Source organism: Mus pahari, chromosome 18, assembly GCF_900095145.1.
Source record: "Mus pahari chromosome 18, PAHARI_EIJ_v1.1, whole genome shotgun sequence".
NCBI lineage: Eukaryota > Metazoa > Chordata > Mammalia > Rodentia > Muridae > Mus > Mus pahari.
In genome coordinates this window covers 2,112,047-2,121,979 of record NC_034607.1, presented here as the reverse complement: position 1 = coordinate 2,121,979, position 9,933 = coordinate 2,112,047, and the positions used below count along the sequence as shown (strand labels likewise).

The 9,933-nt window shown below is 50.8% G+C and overlaps 1 protein-coding gene across 1 annotated transcript in view; it reads right to left on the bottom strand.

The window, feature by feature from the left end:
• Positions 1-406: 406 nt before the first annotated feature.
• Positions 407-9,933, bottom strand: part of Tap2 (transporter 2, ATP binding cassette subfamily B member) — an 11,520-nt gene continuing 1,993 nt past the window's right edge. The window contains exons 4-12 of the mRNA XM_021217805.1: positions 7,854-7,984; positions 7,443-7,648; positions 4,672-4,869; positions 4,410-4,538; positions 2,462-2,650; positions 2,170-2,343; positions 1,851-2,010; positions 1,273-1,409; positions 407-833 (exon numbers count right to left, since the gene is read on the bottom strand). Coding sequence (XP_021073464.1) covers positions 639-833; positions 1,273-1,409; positions 1,851-2,010; positions 2,170-2,343; positions 2,462-2,650; positions 4,410-4,538; positions 4,672-4,869; positions 7,443-7,648; positions 7,854-7,984 — 1,519 coding nt within the window. The 3' untranslated portion in view covers positions 407-638. The remainder of the gene's footprint in view (positions 834-1,272; positions 1,410-1,850; positions 2,011-2,169; positions 2,344-2,461; positions 2,651-4,409; positions 4,539-4,671; positions 4,870-7,442; positions 7,649-7,853; positions 7,985-9,933) is intronic.

The following is a 9,933-nucleotide window of genomic DNA, read 5'->3' as shown; positions in this document are numbered from 1 at the left end:
CACACACACACACACACACACACACACACGGCAGATATTGATGTGAACAATAAAAGAATACAGAAAGGCAGCTTTATTCACGTGTTGTTGGTGATTTGCATCTCCAAAATCAGGAAGGGTTTAATTTGGCTCCTGATTTAAGGGTCGTCGTCGTCGGTCAGAGCAGGGAAGGCAAGAATGAGAGGCACCCAGGGAGCAGAAAGAGAGGCATACTGGTCTCTTATGCAGTGTGGAACCTCAGTCCTCGAGATGGTTCCATACACAGTGGCGGGGCGGGGGGGGGGGGGGGGGGGCTTCTCATTGCAGTTAACCTAACCTAGAACTCTCTCTTCTACAGGCATGCCCAAATGTTTGCCATGATTCTAGATGCTGTTAAAATGTCAGCCAATAGTAACCATAACATACATTAAGGAAAAGCATTTTATATATATATTTATTATTTTTATATTCAGCAAAAAAAAAATAATGTTTCTAGAACCACAAACCACCCACTCCGCCCAGTGACCACCCCATCCCCCAACCCTCACCCATCAAGGCCACCAAAACACGAAGTTCAAAACGGTCCCAATCTTTATCCTGACCCTAGCCTCCGGCACAGTCCCTGTGGGTCTGATCCTGGCCACAGTCCTGAGAGGGGCTCAGGGTCTGGAGGCCTCAGCCTCCAGCCGCTGCTGTACCAGGTGGGCGTAGACATCCTGGTCGTCCCTGAGCTGGTCATGCTCCACCAGACGCCCCTGCTTGAGCACCAGAACTTGGTCAGCATTCTGAACCGTGTGCAGCCTGTGGGCAATCACCAGCATCGTCCTGTCCCCCTGCGATCTCCAGGCCTGTAGCTGCAGAGGACAGATCGCAGACTCAGAGGCAAAGAATGGGACACAGCAGCTGGGCCGTCCCTGTGACTCAGGCGAAAGAAGGTCTGGGCTGTGCACGGGGCCTCAAAGGGCAGGCGATAGGGGTCCGCCCTTCACCATGGCTGTACGGCTGCCACAGGGAAAGGCAGCTATGGAGGACCAGACACCCCATCTCCACCATTCTCCATCCTGGAGAGAGTTAACTCCACTGCCAACAACCTGAGAAAGCCCAGGGCACAGGCAAGGCACAATCTGTGAGGATTTGGTCCAGCAACAAAAGTAACCATTACAACTCACAGCCCTGCCAAAGTGCATTCTCCCAGTCTGTGGGACACCAGCCCCGCTCAGCTCTACGCCACCTGACCCTGCAAACATTTCCCTTAGATTCCACTGTCCCCTGCCCTTCCACGCTGGTACTCACGGCCTGCTCACACTGGGCATCCAGGGCGCTGGTAGCCTCATCCAGGATGAGGACCCGTGGGTTCCGTACAAGGGCCCGGGCAATGGCCAGACGTTGCTTCTGTCCCACAGCTAACTGGCCCCCTTTCTCCCCGATTTCTGAGGAAATCAGAGAAAAATCCCCTCCTGAGACACACGTGATGGGAAAACACCCCTCCCCGCAGCAAAGTCAATCAGGAGGTAGGAAAGCCTGGCAGGAGGGGAGCTGGAGGTGGAGAAAAATGAAAAGCAGGAACGGAGGGAGGAGCAGCGGGGATACAAGCATCACCCCAAGAGTAAATTCCATTTTCTGGTGTGTGTGTGCGGGTGAACCTGTGTGTGAGCCTATGCGTGTGCATGTGTGTGGGCGTGGGCACGTGTGCAGAGCAGAGATTATTCCTAGTCTGATTTTTGTTTTGTTTTGTGTTTTGTTTTTCATTTAAAAAAAAAAAAAAGTAGATTCTAGCGATCAAACGCCGCCCACGTGCTTGCAACGTGAGCTCCCTCCCTAGTCCCGTTTTCTCCTGGCCCTGCCAGGGTGGTCTCGGGACCTGTAAGTACCTGTGTTTATTCCATTAGTCATTTCCCCTATGAAGTCATCTGCACAGGCCGCCTGGGCAGCTGCCATCACCTGAGCGTCCTCACAGTCCCTCAGGCCATAGACAATATTGTCCTTGACAGAACCCGAAAACAGCACCGGCTCCTGTCCCACCAGAACCACCTGTGCAGAGCGGACAGGAGCAAAGAACTGGTACCTCCCTCTCTGTTCCTCCACTTCTTTCCTCATGATGGACCCCAGCCTTCCTTCCCAGGGGCTGCCCCACCTCCCCGTCATGCATGCTCCTCCCTGCTGCCCCTCCCTCTCTGGCGCCCCTCCCACCTGGCGGTGCAGGTAGTGGTGATCATACTCGGTCAGGGGCTCGCCATCCAGCAGCAGCTGGCCCCCGGTGGGCTGGTACAGGTTCTGCAGCAGGGCAGCCACGGTGCTCTTCCCTGACCCATTGGGTCCCACCAACGCTGTTACCGTTCCAGGATGCAGGGTGAACGTCAGACCCTAGGAAAACAGGGAAGAATTAAGAGCAGCTTCCTAGAGAAAATGGTGTTCAGGCTGTGGAGCCCAACCTCCGCAGCAGAGAGAAAGGTCCGGACCCCACGGGGTCTCCCTCAGACACCTGGAGCACAGGCTTCTCGGGGCGACTGGGATAAGAAAAGGAGACGTCTTGGAATTCCACGCGCCCCTCCAGCCAGGGAGGGGCCAGGATCCCAGGCTGGGGCAGATTCGGTCTTCGGTCCAGGTAGGAAAAAACCTTTTCAGCAGCACCCACGTTGCTCAGCATATCCCCATACATGTAAACCAGGTTCTGGAAAACAGGAACGGACACATCAGCAAGCCAGGACCCTCACACACTCCACCCACACCCTGACCTCAGCCGATCTCTCCTTCCCCCCAAAAAAGAACCTCTACCTTTTAATGAATGATTTGGATGAAACTCAGAGAGGGAACCTTGGCGTGATTGTTTTAGTTAGGAGTGGAGGCTGGCTCTGTCTCTGTTCATTTGAAATAGTTTTGGCTACTTACTTAGCCCAGGCTAACCTCGAATGTCACATATTCCCTCAGGATTACAGACTTGTGTCACTGTCCCCAGAGTAACTTTGGTGAATTTTTAAAAGACGCAGACGTATTTCAGTGTTCTGATTTGCGATGAAAGGCTGTGGGATCCACACAGCAGGTCAAGAGCCACAGCTTTCGCTCACTGCTCTGCACTCCGTGTGCTCCTTTATAAAGCAGTCGCCATGGCCAGCTTGCCTTTGAATCATCCGAGAGCTTGGCCCAGCTCTCCACACGTGAAAGATGGGAAAGAAGTAACCGGGAAAATCACGTTTCAATGCCCAAAGCAAAGTAGCTTTTTTTTTTTTTTTAAGTGATCAAATAGAGAGAAATAGTTAAATACCGTTTCTAATCAAAGTATGCTACTCACTACCCCAATAGTGGATGGGATTGAGTCTCTCGATTGATGTATCCAAGTTATAAGGGAAGGGAGTACAGACAGCACTATTTTGCAACCCTGGTAACTTAACAAATGCAGGCATTAAGCATCCAAGGCAGACACCAACACCAAGAGAACCAGATATGTTGTCTCTCCCAGAGAAAGAACACAGCCATAACTAGGAAGAGGGAAGCACTAGGTCTTAAAGTTTACGGATTTATCTAGCGATAGACAGGAGACAGTCAGACAAACGCTGGAACGATACTACAGAACAATACTACAAAAAAGAAGACACAGAACCCAGGCCATACGGACCAGCACAGGACAAAAATATCCATTCCTTCAGCCAATAGCAAGGTGGGAATTTTAAATCCATAGACACAGATTGGAAGGGCATCAGCCAATCACAGCGTGTATACCTGTAGAGCTCTGAGCACTGAGTGTACTGGATGAACTGAAGGAATCATTTTTAGGTATGATAATGGCACTGGGACTGTATACTTAAGATATCTATGTTCTAGAAATGCACACTGAAATATCTACAGATGAGATTTGATATCTTGAATTTGTTTTAAAATAAAGGCAGCCGGGCGTGGTGGCGCACGCCTTTAATCCCAGCACTCGGGAGGCAGAGGCAGGCAGATTTCTGAGTTCCAGGACAGCCAGGGCTATACAGAGAAACCCTGTCTCGAAAAACCAAAATAATAATAATAATAATAATAATAATAAAGGTAGATCCAACACTGCAGGCTGTTGGGCTAGGTTGGGATTAAGGTTAGATTAAGACGTGGGGTAGGGTTCTGTTTAGATTGCAGTTAGGGAATAGATTAGTCAGGGTGGGGTAGGATATCATTATGGCTATTCAGATTGAGGTTGTTTAGGTGAGGTTAGGGTTAGTATTAACTTAGGGTGAGTCAGGCTAGGGTTAGAGTTGGTTGTGGCTGGAGTTAGGGGTGGGTGGGGTTTGGGTTAAGGTTAGGGCTGCGGTCATTGTCGAAGCTGATAAAAGTTACCTGAAGATTTATCATAATGGCTTTTATAAAGCACGTTTAAAATTATCCATGAGAAAATTAACTCATGGCCCGGATGCCCAGATGGAAACACGAGCATCTCCTGAGTGTGCCTCACTCACCCGGACATAGTGCCCCACTTCCTCCTGATACAGCAGGAAGGAGAGCAGGCCGCCCCGGGTGACCTCCCCAGCCAGGATCTGCTGCACACCGCAGTTCAGAATCAGCACCTGCATGCCCAAGGCCATCACCTGGACGGAAGGAGAGAGGTGAGCGAGCGCCCAGTCCCTGCGCAGCCCTGGTCCCCTAAGCCTTTGTGGTCCAGCTCCTCATCCCTCCCGCCCCCTCCGCCCTGCACCCTGCACCCTGCACAGGTCACCTCACCCTCCGGATGACTAGATACACGTCTTTTTCCAGGTCTCGGCGCCACCACAGCTGTCTACATCGCTCCAGGGCTTCCTTGTAGCGACTGACTTCCTGCTCCTCCGCCCCAAAGCTTCTCACAGTCTGCAGCCCTCCTATGGCCTCGCGCACCACCTGCCCTGCTTTGGCCACTGCATCCTGGATCTCCTTTAGCACCGCCTGGAAATAGGGCAGTGGGTAAGCCAGTGGATGAGGCGGAACACAAGAGGCAGGGGCTTCGCTCCAGCAATCCATCACTGTCCCGTGCCTTTCTTTCCAGAAGGAATATTTTTGGAATGGGAAGGGGAGGGGAGGGGAGGGTAAGGGAGGAGAGGGGAGGGGAAAGGGAAGGGAGGGAAAGGGAGGGGAGGGGAGGGGAAGGGAGGGGAAGGGAGGGAAGGAAGCACTGTGGGGCATGGGTGCTATTCTGTTTAACTTTCATTTGAAGTGAACTCTTGCATCTGATGTCAGATGAGGAGAGGACGGAGTAATTAAGAAAGATGGAGATCTGACTGCCAAGGTGGCTCAACTGTTCAGAGAGCTCACAGCTCTACCAGATGACAGGGTATAATCCCCAACACACAAACCATGCCACACAAACACATGTGACTGCAGCTCCAGAGAATCAGGGGCTGTCGTCTGGCCTCTGCGGACACACACACAAGCACACACACAGAAAAATGTGTAAATAAAATAAATCTTTATGTTTTAATAAAGATGGAGATGTAATTCAAAATGGATCAAAGACCTAAATGTAAAAATTAAAACTGTAAATACTCTTTTTATAAAGATTTATTTTGTGTGTGTGTGTGTGTGTGTGTGTGTGTGTGTGCACATGAGTGCAGGTGCCTCTGAGTCCTGAAAAGGCCACTGAATAGCTGGCATATGGGAGCTGGGGCCCAAATCCCAGTCCTCTGCAAGTGCAGTAAGGGCTCTGAACCACTGAGCCAGCTCTTCAGCCCCAATTAGCTAGATTTGACAATGAATTCTTGGATTTGACACCAAAAGTGCAGGCAACAAAGACAGATAGGACCCTGTCCACGCGCAGCACAGGACCCTGTCCACAGGCAGCACAGGACCCTGTCCACGCGCAGCACAGGACCCTGACCACAGGCAGCACAGGACCCTGTCCACAGTGTGAAAACCACGCCGGTCATGGCCATCTTTATAATCACACATCCGGTAAAAAGCTGCTGTTCCGGGATGGCAGCTGGCTTGAGTCACCCCAACTTCACACAAGACTGCTTTGCCTCAGGAAGGCTGGGCTTAGCAGATCCTTTGCCTCTGAGCATAACCGTTATCTCCTCGCCGTTAACCACAAGTCCCAGCTGCCAAGTGTGGGCGCCACGTTAAGACCCATATTCTGGGTTGAGCCGTTTCTGCCTTGTGGTGAGTCTGCCAGTGCCTCAAGGCCAAGATAATCACAAACTGACTACTCTGGGACACAGTGACACTGAGCGCAGCCTGACTAAGTGCTCTGGGACACAGTGACACTGAGCACAGCCTGACTAAGTGCTATGGGACACTTTGACACTGAGCACAGCCTGACTGTGCGTGCAGAAACACCCCCACAAACGGCAGCCCCTGTGCTCAGCTTCTCTGCCGTCTCTGCTGCAGCCATACTCGGTGTCGCTAATCAGCCCTCTCCTGAAGCCTTTTCCTGTCTTGGTGAGTTCCATCAGAGCCCATGTGTCACCAGCATAGGACCCTGTCCACATGCCTACCCATGTGTCATCAGCATGTCGGGTAACATCTGGGATATACGTGGAATACATTTTTTTAAAATACTGTTTTAAAAATATAAAGAATGTGGCAAATGTCCCATAAGCACATGGAAACGTCATTAATGGTTAGAAAAGTGCACATCGAAGCCACAATGAGCCACTGCACCCCAACGTGTCGCAGGGGATGGTGGCTTTTATTCCAATTAGAAAATAAAATAAAATGATAATAAGTCTGGGGGGAAAACATGGAGAAATCAGAAGGCTGTGCTCGGAACTATGACCCAAAAGTGAATTTCACATCTGTGTGTTTGACTACACACACACACACACACACACACACACACACACACATCCAGTTGTGTATGCTGAGGGGAAAGGGGAAACTTCCCAGGGCTGGAGAGATGCCTCCATGGGTAAGAGCACTGGCTGCTCTTCCAGAGATCCTGGGTTCCATCCCCACCCAGCACCCGTGTGGTGGCTCACAACTGTCTGTAACTCCAGTCCCAGAGGATCTGGTGCCCTCTTCTGGACTCCTCGGGCACTGCACACAAAACACCCACACACATAAAATAAAAACAAATAAATGAGTGTAAACCTCCTAAGATGTCCTTCACTCTGATTCAGTCATTTGTGAGAAGGGCACAGACAGACTCTGAGTCGCTCATTGGCAGGCAGAAAGACGCCCCGCTCACCTCGCTCTCCACCACAGCTAGCACTTGAACCACTTCTGTTTATAGATCCAGTGGGCCACCAACCTCCTCAACTCAAATGTCCATCAGTGAATGACTAAACTAGCAAAATGTTGTGCAAGAATAGAATGAAGTGTAGGGACTGAAAAGAGGTGTTCTGTCTGTCTACCTATTTATCTGTCTATCAATCAATCAATATGCCATCTATTTATCATCTATCTACCTATTTATTTATCTGTCTATCAATCTATCTACCTACTTACCTATCTACTTATTTGTCTGTCTGACTATCTGTCTGTCTGTTTGCCTTCTCTCAGTGCACTGTGACATGCTCGCATACCTGATGGCGGGGGTTGTACACCTTCTCGGCTGCTATTGTGAGGGGCAGGTCCAGCAGGGAGAGGAAGGTGAGTCTGGGCGACACCTGGAGCATGAAGAAGTAGAGCCCCACCACCTTCACCAGGCTCCGCAACAGGATATTGGCATTGAAAGGGAGCCAGCGGCTCATCAGAGAGGTGTCAGAGCTCAGCCGCGAGTTCAGCTCCCCTGCGGAGGGCAGAGAGGATGATGGGAACCCAAAAACTCCCTCTGGGTCTTCCTGCTGACTCATCCCCTCAGCCTTTACAAAGAGACTGGGCTAGACCTCTACCCTGCTCTAAAAGAAAACTGCCGGGCTCCAGCAGGAAGGCAGCCAGGAAACCCGAGGGCTCCAGGAAGGGCCGAGCACCCAGGACCCAGATGCCAGGCTCACCTGTCTTGGTCTCCTGGAAGAATCCAAGGTCTTGGCGCAACAACGATGAGAAAAGCTGCTCTCGTATCCGCAGGTTGATCCTGGACATGGTGAAGAGGAAGGAGCCTCCTCTACAGCCTGCAGAGAGGGAGCTGGGGGCAGGGCAGAGGGGGGAGGGGCAAAGGAAGGGCAAGGTGGAAAGAGAGGTGGAGAGAAGGGGGAGGGAAGACAGCGGTGAGAACATATGGATAAACAATTAGGAAGGGTAGACACGGGAGCTAGATGTGGGCTCACTCTCATAACCGGTACAAATCCCCGTGCGCCCAAGGCTCACTGACCACCATGCCTCCCACAAGTCCCTCCCTCCCATTCTGTGGATACCCAGTCATCAATCTCATCTTTAATCCTTGGGAGAGTCTCTTAAGTCAGTCAAATTCTTACAATAAAAACTTAAAGACAGCCGGGCGGTGGTGGCGCACGCCTTTAATCCCAGCACTTGGGAGGCAGAGGCAGGCGGATTTCTGAGTTCGAGGCCAGCCTGGTCTACANAGTGAGTTCCAGGACAGCCAGGGCTACACAGAGAAACCCTGTCTCNAAAAAAAAAAAAAAAAAAACTTAAAGACATATTTTCCAAATGCATAAAGGCAGGTGCTTTACAAAATATGGGTTTCAATTGCAAATTCGGTTACCATATTGAATAAGCAGACATGAATCGGTGGGCTTTGGATGGGCACAGTAAGAATGAAGAAAAGGAGCCGCCAATGGAAGAAGTGGTGTGTGTGTGTGTGTGTGTGTGTGTGTGGTTTGCATGAGAATGCACATGAACATCTAGGTGTACTGCTCTGTGCCTGTGCATGTGTGTGGTTTGCATATGGGTGCATGGGTGCGTGTCCATGTGTATGTGCAGTGTGTATGTATGTGTACATGTATGTGTACATGTGTGTGTACATGTGTGTGTCCATGTGTGTGTGTATCCGTGTGTGCGTGCGTGCGTGTGTGTGTGTGTGTGTGTGTGTGTGTGTGTGGCACTGGGGTTCTGAGCACACAACATGGCAGGTCCCTAACCAGCAGCAGTGCCCCTGGAACAACCAGGTTTATAAAACAGAGCCAGGTGTGAAAGCGCATCTGAGAATCGCCTGCCAGGACCTGACCAGCAGAGGGAAGAAGAAAAGGTTTTCCTTTTTTTCCCTTTTTTTTTCCTTTTTCTTTTTTTTGTCTTTACTTTTTTTTCTCTTTTCTTTTCTTTCTCTTTTTGCTTCTTTTTTTATTGGACATTTTCTTTATTTACATTTACAGGTCTCCCCTTCAGAACCCCCCATCTCATTCCCCCTCCCCCTGCCTCTATGAGGGTGCTCCCCCACCCACCCACTCCTGTCTTTCCCTTCCTGGCATTCCCCTCAGGCCCAAGGGCCTCTCCTCCCACTGATGCCCAACAAGGCTATCCTCCTCCACATATGCGGCCGGAGCCATGGGTCCCTCCATGTGTATTCTTTTTTTGGTGGTCCAGTCCCCGGGAGCTCCGGGGGGTGGGGGTGGGGTCTGGCCAGTTGACACTGTTGCTCCCTCCACAGAAGGAAGAATATTTTTAAGAAATCAAAGTGCACTGTGTGGTCCATCTCAGGTGATAAAGACACTTGCCACCGTGCCTGGTGCTGGCCCGAGTTCCATCTCTGCACCCCACATAGTGGAGGGACAGGGCTGACTCCAGCAAGCTGTCCTGGGGCCTCTAGTGCTCATGCCCACCTACCCTTGACCACAAAAGAAAGACAGTGCAGAGTTTAGAACAGGACATACCTGAGAACAGGCCACACCTAAGGATCTACAACAGGAAAATCCTCCAAAGAAGACAGTAGATCCAAAGGTAGAAGGGAGGTTCATAGATGCTAATTGCAGAAAGAGATCAGAATGAACCACATTAGCCAAAGCTACAGGGTTACCTAAGAGAGACAAAGCCTGAGTCGGGAGAGCCAGTGACCCATAAGGAGTTCACAAGAGAAAAGACGAAACACAACCAGCAAAACTGGAACGGAGGCCTAATGAAGGACGAGAGAGAGAGAGAGAGAGAGAGAGAGAGAGAGAGAGAGAGAGAGAGAGAGAGAGA